General features: G+C 46.3%; 1 protein-coding gene across 2 annotated transcripts in view; it reads right to left on the reverse strand.

Moving 5' to 3' along the window:
- Nucleotides 1–13,900, reverse strand: part of RAB6A (RAB6A, member RAS oncogene family) — a 42,429-nt gene continuing 28,529 nt past the window's right edge. The window contains exons 4-8 of one of the 2 annotated variants that reach the window (XM_023945474.2): nucleotides 13,410–13,515; nucleotides 11,507–11,618; nucleotides 10,708–10,801; nucleotides 5,206–5,272; nucleotides 1–3,088 (exon numbers count right to left, since the gene is read on the reverse strand). In XM_023945474.2, coding sequence (XP_023801242.1) covers nucleotides 3,024–3,088; nucleotides 5,206–5,272; nucleotides 10,708–10,801; nucleotides 11,507–11,618; nucleotides 13,410–13,515 — 444 coding nt within the window. In that variant the 3' untranslated portion in view covers nucleotides 1–3,023. Of the gene's footprint in view, nucleotides 3,089–5,205; nucleotides 5,273–10,707; nucleotides 10,802–11,506; nucleotides 11,619–13,409; nucleotides 13,516–13,582; nucleotides 13,689–13,900 lie in introns of both variants that reach the window. The other variant, XM_023945478.2, reaches the window with a different exon arrangement.

Consider the following 13,900-nt stretch of genomic DNA (forward strand, 5'->3'; position numbering starts at 1 on the left):
TTTCCAATGAGACAGGTATTTATTTAGTTCAAGCACTAAGGATTTGTTCTCTTGTTGTTGTTGGTTCATATTATCAAACAGAGCTGAGGTACCAGTGACATTCCAACATGAAGAAAAGGAACCTTTTTTTTTCCCCTTACACAATTTCTTCAACTACTTTTATCAAGACAAAACGTGAGGCATGGAATAGCTGCATGATGGACTGTACAACAAGCAAGCCAGAGCAGGGAGGAGAAAAGAAACAGAGCCGAGACCTTCACTCAAAAAAACCACACAAAAATCAGCATTAAAAACATCTGTTCCCATGGTTCCACTGGCCACGTCCACGGAGTAAAAGAAAATTAAAATCTAAAACCTGACGGGCGGATGGTGCAAAAAAAAAAAAACCAACAGAAGAAAAAAGAGAAACCGAATAAAAATGAATCTGAAGAGCACGCTGCTCCTGTGCTCACCTTGGAAGTGTGCTTCCTCTGGAGAACTGGGACGAGGACAGGACCGAGCCCTGCGGTCATGTTAAGCACAGGCTATCGGCAAGGACATGCACTGAACGTACCTGGCTGTGCTGAGCAGCCCCAGGGGCCTCGTCTGTGCTCCTGCAGCCCCCTGGCCGTGCTGAACACGGAGCTGTGGGAACGCTGCTCTCCAGACCTTTGTTTCCAGCGAGTTCTGGACAAACCTGCTCCCAGGTCTTCCAGGAAAAGCATCCAGGCTGCTGGTCCGTCACAGCCCCTATGGGCTAACCCAGCTCCTTAAATCCAGTGCTTAAAGCTTGGGACTGTGGGAAGCAGAGGGGGCTGGTTCTATCAGAAGCAAGGAAAAAAAATAAAGGATGTGCTTGTGGGGAACAGCCAAATGGGGACCAACAGAAGCTGCATGGAGAACCAAAGGAGAAAAAAAGCAAACCAAAGCAAAGGAAAAAGCAGCAGGATGAAGCATTTCAGCACGGTTAAGAACAGTACAACAAAGGAAAAGCAGCCAGGTTTCCTTCCCCCAGAGAGTTTCTTTTAAATAAAGAATGATCCTTTGTCACATATCATTGATGTTTATTTCAAGACATGCCACGTCAAAAAAATTCGCCTTTAATATTGCATTAGAAAAGCACTTTTACATCTCGTTCTGCCTTTAAGTTATTGTTGTGCAGACTTGCTAGAAACCCAGGGCAGGGCATGAGCCTGGCATTCACCTCAGGAATGAAGAATTCCAACTCTTTTATGCCCGCTTCCTGGGGAAAGTGGTGGTGAGGACGATTCCCTTCCTCTCCCCCAGGTGGTTATTTTAGATGGTAGAGAGAGGGGCAGAAGAGAACCAAGGAGGAGCCTGAATATTCCCTTGCAATTGTCCATTTAATTCACAATCGCAACACAGACTCGAGAATTCCTTCCTGCACTGTAACTCGGCCAGAGTCGCCCAGCAAACAATGTATTTACAATTGTGTTTATTAACTTACACAGCAACTTCACAATGACTAGTAAAGATTAAAAGGGTGCACTTCTAGTGTGTTCCATTCCGTGTTTCTCAGGTAGCTACATCTCGCAACATCAGCAAAGCTCTACACAGATTCCTCAGCCAAAGGAAAACAACAAAATCAGCACTGAAAGGAGTAAAAAAAATCAAAGCCGAGAAATAAATATCAAAGGAAAAAGGGTTAATTGTCAGCCTAATTCCGTAGAAAACTAAATTACTAATTATTTAACCAAACTATACAGCTCTAGAGAACCAAACTAAACCAACCTGGAAGACTGAACATAAAAAAAAAAAAAAAAAAGAGCTAAAAAATAAAGGCATAAATCTGCATAATCAGAAGTTGGTTTCCATCCTACTCAAGTCCCTCCCTTTCCATCTAAGATGTCTCAACTAGGATTCTGTAGGATCAAAGTAAACACCCCTTCTCCACTGACTTATGCCCACGCTCTGGAAAAGCGGGTGCCATTCCCCCTCTGCTGGGGCAGCCAGCTGCTCTTCCCTCTTTCTCCCAAATTTCCAAGGTTTCAATCGGCTTTGGCAGGTTTTAGTGCCAGTCCTGATTTCAGTATTTCCCCTAAAAAAACAAAGTAGCAAAATGCTTTCTCCTCCAAACAGCTGAACCATTACATTCCCATCTCTTGGGCAGTAATAATTCACTTCATTGGTGTTCTACTTAAAAAGGAAAAAAAAAAAAAAGCTCTGAAAACTCATTTTGCACTCGAAACATTATTATTTCCCTGTTTCCTGCAAGTGTTTTGCTAATGCACATCCAACCTTCCCTTCCCCCCAAAATCCTCCAGAAGCCACTCATCCCTAAGAGCCCGTCCGTATTTCCCAGCAATGCTTCCTTGGAAATGTGTCCCCGCTGCCTCGGCAAGAATTCCCAGCTCCAGCAGCCGGGAGTGTCAAACCCCTGCTAAGGCCAGCCTGGGTCTGGACACCAGGCAGACTCGCTCTGCTCAACGCAATTAAGAGCTTGGGGTTAATTTCTGTTTAATTATCAAGGATAAGCGTTTAACCCTCGGCATCTGCCGCCTCCCCCCGTGATTCCGCCTGCTGTCTAAGCATTCCCAGTTTCTGAGAGAAATCCAATGGGTCAGATTTACAAGCCTTCTTCTGCACATACATCTCGTCTGGGTCCAATTCCAAACTTACTCAGTTGCCATCATTTCAAAGTGCAATACCATAACATATTAAAAAAGGAACAAATATTAAGAAATTGTACCTATTTTTTTGTTTGGATTTTTTTTCTTTTTTTTTGCTTTTGTTTTTTTTTCTTTTTTTTTTTAAAGTTATACCTAGAATATGGTGGAATATTTTGGCTTTTTTTTTTTTTCTTATAAATAATGAAGACACTGACATTTTGTTGGTGTGTGTGTGTGGGTGGGGGGTGTGCTTGTGAAGCTAAAGATCATCTCCACGAGACAGCCAGCGATGATGAACTGCGATACGTTATTACGGAAAGGGGAAGGTTCAAGCCAATATTCACACTGCAGTCAATGAAGAGGACAGGGAGGGAAAGCAGTGATGTTCTGGAGAAAGGTGGAAGCCACATGGTATTAGCAGGAACAGCCTCCTTCACTGACAGGCTGCTCTTGAGGCTTTTCCAGTTTTATGTCAATCACTGGAAGGAGGAAGTTAAGGCAAACACATCTCCAACTCTGCTTCCCCACCAAGAGCAGGAGTTTGCATGGCATTTTCAGTGCTTACCACTGAAATGCTCAGAAAAAACAGCTCCAAACCGAAGGTTTCTCACCTGCCTCTCCTCCCCTGGCACCAGCACATTAAATTTGCAGCAGAAACGATGTCAGACCCCAATGTTTGTCTCTTCCCAGCAATCCCACTGATCTCTTGCTGTGGGAATTTAAGATGCATGGATACACTGAAGGGTCTAATCACCACCTCTGCAGAACCACAGAATCATTCAGGTTGGAAGAGCCTGCTGAGATCTTCAAGTCTACCTGCTTCCCCAGCACCGCCAAGGCCACCAGTATCTCATGTGCCCAAGTGCCACTTCCACACTTTAAATTTAACACACATTTAAATCCCTCTGGGAGTGGGGGTTCCACCACTTCCTGGGCACCACCGCACATTGCTCTGGCCGTGCCACCCCGACCTCCTCACCAATCCTTGCTCAATCTCTCCGCTCCCCCCAGCAGCCAGCAAAGCCCTGCCACCAGCCTGAATTCCCCCTTCCAGTGACAGCTGATGTCCCACAAGGTCACTGCAGAGCTGGCTGCTCACAACCTGCCTGTGATAAGCGACTCCCTCTGCAGCACTCGAATTCCCGGCGGATGCCCTACAGCTACAGCCTCCCGGAGCCTTTCCCGGGAGGGAAAGCTTTGAATGCTAATCCCCAGCTCAGAGCTGTTCACCACAAGTCTCCAGCATTCCCCTTATCAGAGAACACAGAGGCAAAGAGATCACACAGCTGGTACTTCCAGCTTATTCCTTTAGGGGGTTGAAGTTGCTTTTTAAACAAGTTTGGAGAAAATAAACATGGAAATGGAGACAGAAGACCAGCAATTCATCTCCAATGTTTGGTCCATTTGACTGATTTAAAGCTTGAAGTGCATTTAAGTTGGAGATGCTTGACATGAGCCTTTCCAGCTTAATCTCAGAGCATGAATGGGTCGAGATCCTTGAACCCTCCATGTTTTGCAGAAGTGGCCCCGTTAATCCTAATGCAGCTGCCTGGGAGAGGATCCTATCCATCCCTGCTATCTGCAGGCTGCAGAATGCCCAATTCCCAGTGCCCTAAATGCACTCCCATTTAGAGACTGGTGATCAAACTCTCTGCCACAGACCCTGCACTCTACACCTTCCCAATGAATAAAGAGTGTTGCTCATTAACCTTTTGGGGACCTGCATAATGAAGTATTTCTTATCACTCAAGTCCCTGTCACACGAAGCTTATGCCTCAGCAGCTGCAATCCCCAGCTTCCCAAATCCTTTTTCTCCCCATGCATCAGATGCTCTCATAGAATTTTGGTGTCAGGCTTGTCCCACTCCCACAGTTCCTGGGACTTCCTTCCTCGAAGGCACAATTTCTCCCGTTTACCAGCTCCATGATCCCTGCTACAAATAAAACCAACAACCCTGGAAAAGCTGCTATTCCAAGCATACCCACCTGTCCAGGTCAGTGATTCCAGTGTAGCCATACTGCTTTTCAAGCCTTTTCCATCCCTCATGCCACCTTGCTTTCCCTTGGCTGAGACCGATCCCATCAGTTGAGCTGTCTCCCTCCCTCCACAGAGATGCTGCCTGGGGTCCAGGCTGTGACAGGCTGCCCTGGGAGGTTGTGGGACCTCCATCCTTGGAGATTTCCCAAGTTTCCCTGAATGAGACCTGGACAAACTGGCTCAGTTTGGGAGTCCTGCTCTGAGCAGGAGAGTCAGAGAAGGGGCCTTCAGAGGTCCCTTCCAGGACAGTTTGGTTTTCCATCAGTCAGATCTGCAAGAGCCACAGGGGTTTTTGCTCAGACCTCTTTGCAGCTGTTTTCTCCCACCTTCCACACGTTCGAACACCAAGCAAAGAATCCTTGTGGATCACCACTCCTTCCCCTGCTGCCTCCACCCTCAACACCCCTGCTCCCAGCCTTCCAACCCACCAATCCTCCTTCCTCAGCTCGAAGGTTACTTGCCCTATTCCCCCTCTTTTTGGGATGTCCACGAGCTGAGCGGGGGCTGCAGCAGATTTTCCTGTCCAGGGGAACGCCTGGCACAGGCACAGAAAGGATACTGTCTTCTCTACTTTTGTCTTGTGTGCTTTCCATCCCAGGCAAGGCAGCTGCCACGCGTCGGAAAAGCTGCAAAGAACCACACAGGGAACAGATGAAAACAACGGCTCCCCCCGGCTGAGACAGTTCAAACAATGATTCAACACATCCCCCAGCGCTATTTACACTGCTCAGCCCCAAAATCCTGACACCAAATATAACCTTTATTCCTAGAAAAGGGCAGAGCACAGCTCTTGTTAGTGGAGATCAGGCAGCTGCGAGCAGCAAGCCTCCTGCACTGTCTCTGTAAATAGGATGGGTGGGATCCAGCATTTCACATCACACCTGCCATGGATGTCCATGGACCCCAACAACCTTCCCCATGGCAGGTGGGAATTCGATTTTCACACCTCCCCAGAGGATTACAGGAGCATGGACACGCTGATGGAGGCAAACACACCATCCAGGAGCCTGTCACCACATCAGCGGAGCTGACACATGTGGAAGAGCATCAAAAAATGGGATGCATGGAATGGATTTCTTTCAAGCCTCACTTATCTGTGCCTCAGGCCCCTATGAAACAAAGGAACACGCCCAGCCCTAATCCTCAAGTTTTGGTACCCACTCCATGGTTATCCTATGTCCACATTCAGAGCATAAAGCACAGAATAAATGCATCCAAAGCCTCTCACTTGAACACCACCTCCAGTTTCCCAGCAAGGTCTGATCTCCAAACTCTCCTCCTCCTTGAAAGAGGCGAGATGAAATGGGACCAATTCCTTCTCCTGCATTTCCTACATCTGCCCCTGAGGTTCAGACCTGTAATTCCCAGCACACAGCTTTTCCTCAGCCCTCTCTCTGGGTGAGGATCTTACAGATGTGCCCACTATTAATGCAGAAGTATTCCCCTGCATTCAGCTGCCTGTGCCCCCCTGCACAGGATGCTCTCCATCCATCACGTGTTCCCACTGCATCCCCGCAGCCGCGCGGGAGTCCCGGATCGCGTGCTGTGGGTCTGACGTCAGGCCTGGCGTGTTGTGTTCCATTACTGCACGTTTTCCTGCCTCTCCTCAAATGACACAAAGCTAAACCATTTATTCCCAGTGACCCACTTTCCACAGAAAACCCAGCCAAGCCACTGCCAGCCTGTTTACATCAGGAATGTGGGTACCAGCCCCGCGGGTCCCTGCCCAAGGGCTTTCCCTGCTTCGGCTGCCAGTGTCCCAGTGATGCTGCAGAGACAGCTGAGACAGATTTGTTGCCTTGAGAGCCCCCTCCAAGCTCACCATGAGCAAGCCCCCAGGTCTGCCTGGGATCTTTCTTGGCAGGAATCTGGCACACACTGAGCCAAGGACAAGTCTGAGAAGTCGGAACTTGATGTAACTCCCTAATTTCAGCCAATAATTCCAAAGTAAAAAAAGCTTAGTACACCACCCTCTGTGTTTCTGGGAACCTTTGCCATTAACCTGGACCTTCCAGCCTCCCTGAAAACCTCCGGGAAATCCTCATAGGCCAGCCAGGAAGTAACAAAATTCCAGATGCTAAACTCTACCTAAACCAACAACAGGAATGCCCACACAGAGGGAGGGTGAGGAATCTCCAAAAAATCCTCAGCTGATGGAACCAACTGGAATTCCTGCATTTAAACCACACTGCTGACAGAAAGGCTGTTTAAAATACAGTAATCCTTTCTTTACATTAAGACCAGGAATAAAATGATGCTTTTAGCAGTATTTCTCTCCTAAATTATCAGACTAAAAATAGGAATTTGGCAACTAAGAAAAATCAACTTTATTTCTTATTAACCTTCTGCTTATCAGCCCCAGCATATGTGAATAAATCCAATTAGGGAAACTTCCTGATGGTTGGAAAGCAGCCTTCCCACAGGGCCCTCCAAGCTTCCTGGTGCTGTCAGCCCCGAGCCAGTGTGTGTCTGTACACACATGTACATGTTTAAATGTTTGTGTGGGTATAAAAACACAAGTATTGATGAGCATCCAGGACTTTTTTTCCCCAAGGCGGGAGTTAAATGCAGCAGCTGAAAGACTAAAAGCCACACAAACTCTTTCAGAATTCAACTCTGCAATCTGCTTCCTGATAGAAACTCTGGAAAAAAGCCTCATCTCTCACCATCAGTTTCAAGTCATTTGCCAAACTGTGTCTTTCCTGCTACTCCAGCCAATAAATCCCAACAGATCAGGGTCACAAAGGACTGCAGGCACAAACCAGTGTTCAGCCACACTCCAGCAGCAATATGGAAAGGACAGGAGGATCACTGGCCAGATGGAAAAGCCGGGTAAGAAACCTGTTCCCCAGTGCAAGGCAAACAAAAATCTTTCCCTAATTCTCATTCTCTGCAACTCTGAGGATAATTCTTGCCCATCAGATGGATAAGAATCAGAAGACAGGAGAAAAAGCCCAGCTCTGTGAGAACAGGGTTACAGAGGGGCTGTGCTCAGAGAGCTGCTGCCGTGAGAAAGTTCTTCTGCCAAAGACCACATTCATCTCTTCCAGGGCCAGCGTGGAGCATGCCAGGTACTGCTGGAGGGAGGAACCCAAGGGCTCTCCCTCCCCTCTCTTTCTACAAGACAGCAAAATGAACCCTGACATATTCTGGGCAAGAAATCCACGGACTAACAATAAGATTCCCTGAAATACAGACTGCTGAGACAGAGCAGGAATAGCAAAGTCTTTGAAAGCTTATTCAGGGCTGACAGAATGAATCAGAGACTACAATTCTCTGCATTAAAAGGAGCAAGCTATCTACTTCTGTTCTCCAGCTTAAGGCTCCCCTGGCAGTCAGTCTTTGCAGGATCCAAAAGGCAATCTTTTCCCCTCTGCTGCAGCAGTTTAACCCCAAACTAACACTACGACCGCTTTTATTCCCTAATATCCATTCATTTTTCCTTCAAGACTGCCTGCCCAAAGCTAGAAGGACCTTGGGGACTGCAAACAGCTCTGCAGTCACAGATCCAACAGCACCCAGCACTGAGGTGCCATCCTCAGAGCTCTCCCCTTTCCCATTCCACGGGGAACAGCAGAAAAAGCCTGGCAGCAGCACGGTCCCCTCTGCTGCTTTGCTGGTGGAAGATCCTGGCACTGGAATATCTGCTGTTGGAAGTACAGAGCATCTCACCTGCTGGGTCCCAGCACAAAGCCAGGCCCTCTGGATCTGCAGGACAGCTGCAGGGAACACAGACCTGGAGGCAGTGCCCTTCCCTCTCATCCGTGCTGCCTTCCAGCAGAAAAGGATGAACCAGAAGCTAAAAGCAGCACCCAAGGACAAAAGTCCCCTGGATTCCCACTGATAAGGAGCAGCTGGAAAAATCACAGCCATTCCCTCCCCAAGCAGGCCAGGAAATTCAGCTGTTTCTGGATGAAAATTCTGTATGAAAATTAACTTAGGCAGTGATTGTTCTGCAGGATCAGAATATATTGTGGAGAGAAGTTATCGGTTATGGGAAGGTCAAATTTGCATTCAGCTTATTAAGGATTTTACACAGGTTATGGGAAGGGGATCCATTCTGCAGTTGTACTTTCCCATTTCACTGGGAGAGAATTTACTGCTATGTTACTAAAATAAATTCACACAATTTAATAGAGAAGCTGCAAGGAAACAGGGAACTAAGTGGTGGTATTAAAAGTCTTATCCTTTGATAACTGCTTAAACAGCTACTTATTAAACTAATAAAAAATGAGAGTTACAAGTATTCTAGAATATAGAATAGCTTTGAAATCCTTGAGCATCCCAGTCCACACCTGCAACACATGGATCAAAACCCCTAGGAAAAATCCATTTTTAATTCTTTTTGAATATCCACACATGTCTTTGCACACCATCAAATCCTCAGGGCTCCAAGCTGGCCCTTAAAGCCACAACTCCCTCACAAGCTTGGCTAAAGAACCTCTGGAAATGTGGCAGGGCACAGAAATGCCCTCAAGGAAAGAAGGAGTGTAGAGCTTCATCATCATCATCATCATCATCACTCCTCTCAGTGAGGCAACTACTCTCAGTGCACACCCCCAGGTCTAAGCACTCATTAAGGACTGCAGCACAGAATCCAAACCTTAATTACAAGGCAGCCTCTGTTGTGGCAGGATAATTGGGGGACCCTGGAAGCCAACACGTCCAAGGTGGGTAATGCAGTGAAACAGCTCTGAGTTAACACTGCTATAATTATCCCATTATATAGGGAATCATTTTGCTACTTAGAGACAAAGTCAAGGGACATTTTAATAGCAGACTCTTTAGTCCTGTCTAGAACATGAAGTGGTTTATAATCTTATTTTATTACTCCTGGTACCCTTCTGCATAGAAACCATTTGTGCAACTACATATATAATATATACATGGAATGTCATCCATACATAAAGAATGGTTTGGGCAGGAAGGGACCTTAAAGTCACCCAGTGCCACCCTCTGCCATGGGCAGAGACACTTTTCGCTGTCCCAGGCTGCTCAAAGCCCCATCCAGCCTGGCCTTGGACACTTCCAGGGATCCAGGGACAGCCACAGCTGCTCTGGACACTCTGTGCCAGGGCCTCACTATCCTCACAGGGAACAATTCCTTCCCAATATCCCATCCATCCCTGCCCTCTGGCAGTGGGAGCCATTCCCTGTGTCCTGTCCCTCCAGGCCTTGTCCCCAGTCCCTCTCCAGCTCTCCTGGAGCCCCTTCAGGCCCTGCAAGGGGCTCTGAGCTCTCCCTGGAGCCTTCTCCTCTCCAGGTGAGCACCCCCAGCTCTTCCAGCCTGGCTCCAGAGCAGAGGGGCTCCAGCCCTGGAGCAGCTCCAGGGCCTCCTCTGGACTCTCTGCAGCAGCTCCAGCTCCTTCTGTTCCTGAGGGACAGGGAGCTAACACAGCATTCCACATGTGAATTTAGACACCCATGAATTTATGTCTTCTCCAGGTCTGAATTCAAAGAGCCACAGTTCATCTCAGGACATAAACCCTCATTTTTCTGCAGTCTCATCACTTCAAAAGACCTTTCACTGCTTTCCCCAGTTCAAAAGCAACTCATCATCTACTAGAAATATTAGATGTTTTGGACATGGAGCTCTGGCTGTCCAGAAACACTTTCTGGCACTTCCAGTGCTCTCCAACAGAGTGGGAACAGCAGTTGCTCTGTCTCCCTGTGCACTGGAAGCATTCCGAGCCATCATGCTCCTCTCCTTCGTTCGTTCGTTCAGTGACACGGAACCACAAACAGTCCTCAGACCTGTGCTTCCCCAACTTGGTGTCTCATTGTCAGTCTAAACAGCAAATCTGGATTATCAAAACCCCAGGAAGGTGTGATTCTGTACTCACAAAGCTTCTTTCATAACTCCTCTGTTATTTAAGGGGAAGGAAGTCCCAAATCATGTGATGCAAGGTCAGAGATCCTTCAGAACCTCAGCCAACAATTCAATTCTGAGGTGTTGCTTGCTGCATGTGGACTACAATTCCCACTGGCTCCCTGTGCCAAGGCTTCCCAAGATCCACGGAAGTGCTCCTCCCACAAGGGTGTGTTAACAGCAGCCACTCACCTGTTTTACATTGTATCCTGCTTTTGCACTAGTTTCAATGAACATTACATTCAACTCTTTGGCTTTCCTTTCTCCTTCCTCAATGGACACTTGTCTGGGGAAGAAAACACTGAGTTAGGATAAAAATACACAAACATAGACAAATACCTTAATAATTAAGATTTATCAAACCTTAAAAAAAAATCCCAAACCTCTAAGTGCTTTACCTGAAAGCACTTAAAGGTTTTTTTTTTTTCCTGCATGGAATGTACAGCTGCTGACAGGCATCATCACTTCACTTCCATGGCATACCTGGCTCCCAAAGCAGAACTCAGCATTCCAGCACAACAGCCAAGTGTTCACCCCCAAATCCCTGTCCAGGAAGCTGCGCTTTTATGTCTGAACAATTAGCAATCACAGTCCAAAAATAATCATCAAAACCAAACTGTTTTAACTCCAGGTGTAACCATTGCATATGGGAGGAATTCTGTCCCGCTTTTCCCTGGATATGTGTTCCACCCATTAAGCAGAACATTATCAAGAACAAATATTTGCAACCAGTTTATTCATTCACTGGTGTGAGCTGTAGGCAACAATCCCTTCTCTCCTGACATCTGTACAAGTTGGTGATGGTTTTTCAACTCATTCACAGAACTGTGATGGAAATATGGCTTAGCCAAAAGAAAGAGGGTTTAAAATTGAAATTTCTCTAGTCACAGCCACCTCCAGAAAAAAAATACATTTAAATATACTCCTTAAAATAAGAGTTATCAGCAGCAGAGTAAGAAAAGCATCTGAAAGCTGGATTATTCCTCCATACCTCTTATCTGCTAGATCTGTTTTATTTCCCACCAGCATGATGATGACATCGCTGCCCCGTTCCGTTCTGACATCATCGATCCACTTTGTGGTTTGCTGGAAGGAGTTTACATCTATCAGAGAATAGTGGAGAGGGTTATCACTGCAGGTGTCCCTCACAGCTCACCAGGAAATACATCTGGACTCGGAAAGAAAAGCTTCATATTCTGTGGAGTCGGCGGAAGAGGGTGATGAAGAATCAGCGAGTGAAACCCTGAATCTCCCCCACTAAAGGACACGGATGCTCTGGCATTAATTTCAGAAGGGCAAGTGCTTCATTCATTACAAGTGGGTTCAAAGCCACGGAGGGGAACTGAGTCCATCTAGAATTTGGTTTTGACCGCACCTAAAATGAAAAGTCTTATCACTGTGTTTCGGCTCCTTATTTTTTAGTTCAGTGTATTTTCTATAGGGAGTGGGGATTAATTTTTGTGCTCTACACTGCTCATGGCTTGTGCACCTACAGAGGTTCCTGCAGTTCCACTGCTGCTCAGAATCCTCAATCCCAGTGTTTTGTACGCTTGAATCAATCACTTTTTATTTTCTCTAGGGAATCCCAGGGTTATACAACACAGCAGCGACTCCTGTGGCACTGAACACTCGCCTTCAAAACAATTTCTAAATCTTTGCATAACACCAGAAGCAGAAATTTAACCTCTTCACAGGTACTTAATGCTACATCCTTAAAAGCTGCAAGGTAAGAATTCCAGACTGTGGGGTGCTTGAGAAGTTGCATCCCACAGGGAAAAAGGAGTTGGAGGGAAGCTGCCACAGAGCTCAGCATTTGCCAGTTAGTGACACAAAGAGCATCTGAGCAGCCAAAGCAGTTCCAGTACTTAAAAAGGGGGGGGACTCTGCAGCAGTTCTTGAAAAGTATTGATTTTTTTTTTTTCTTTAATGGCTTCTACTGCAAAGTAATATATTGCGTGCTAGAGAGCCAAGACTTGATCACTTGCCAGTTTTAATTCTCTTTACTGCTTGCCAATATTGAATTTGCTGGGTCAGGAAAAAATTCAGAGTTCACAGCTAACCTATAATTTTAGCTCAAAGGAAAGTGCCATTTTTAACAATTAGATCTTTTCCAGGTAAAGCCTCTATTCCTGGCTGTAATCTTCTGGTATATATAAATCAAAGGACAAGAACTTAAGCATTTGTGTAGAATTAGGCCATTGTTCTGAGTCAGTTCTGGTTTAGAACTGAAATTGTCTGAAGGTTTAGTTCCCCTAAAATAGAATTTCTGCTCTTTGTCAATGCAGGAACCAGTAAGTTAAGGGGTGTCTGAACTGAGGGGAGGGACAGAAGAAGCAGGGCTGAAGAAGCACTAATATTTTAGTTGACAAAAATGTACATACCTTAGTAAGAAATGAAAGAGCAATTGTTAAAGGGTAAGGGCTTAGTGGTAAGTTTTACATCTTGCAGCATGTGAGAGTGGCTGATTCCAAGGAAAATGTGATGTTAATGCGTTCTCCCCGCCAGCCCGTGCCCAGATTTCATTTGGTGGGGGAGGGTGAATGAAGTGGAGCAAGCTACAAAAGTCTCCAAATTGAGAATTCAGATATCGATGGACATGAGGACCGAAAGTCACAGGTGATGTTATGACCAAAAGGCAGATGGAAGAGTGCAACGAGAGCAGGCAGGACTGGAGGACTGGAGAAAATGGGGTAGGGAAGGGTTAAAAAGGCGTTTGTGAGACATTTTATACATTACAACAGCAGCAACCACGGGGCTTGTGTAAGACAAGCAAAGAAACCACGTTTTTGTCATGCCAGGATGAAGCCCAAGCAGATGACGTGAGAGGACATGCAAAGCTAAGCTAGAGGATGAAAAGGGCAGAGTATTAGAAATGCAGAATTCCCCCCACTCACTTGTGATATCATAAACAACAACTGCAACAGTGGAGTCACGAATGTAGCTAGGAATCAAGCTCCTGAACCGCTCTTGACCTGCTGTGTCCCATAATTGCAACCGTACCTAACAAAATCAGTCAAACAAGCAAGAAAAATAAGAAAAAAGGTCAAACCCAGTGCAAAATACCTACTTGTGATATCGTAAACTACTACAGCAGCAGCAGAGTCACGGATGTAACTGGGAATGAGGCTACGGAAACGTTCCTGACCCGCAGTATCCCACAGCTGCAACCTGATCTGTGGGTGGGAGAAAATTAAAAAAGCCAAACTGCCACTAAAAAGAAAAGAGTAAAGAAATGTTTTACTTTTTTCCAAAAAAGCTAAATAAAAAGGATAAACTCATGCAGGAGGTGCCTGGGGACTGGGAGCAGCAGGACACTGTCTCCTTACAGCAATCTCTCCCCAGGGGTAATAGCCAGACTGGGGGGGTGCAGCTTCCCAAAAAATGC

The sequence above is a fragment of the Cyanistes caeruleus genome, chromosome 3 (genome assembly GCF_971803275.1).
Source record: "Cyanistes caeruleus chromosome 3, bCyaCae1.hap1.1, whole genome shotgun sequence".
Classification (NCBI taxonomy): domain Eukaryota; kingdom Metazoa; phylum Chordata; class Aves; order Passeriformes; family Paridae; genus Cyanistes; species Cyanistes caeruleus.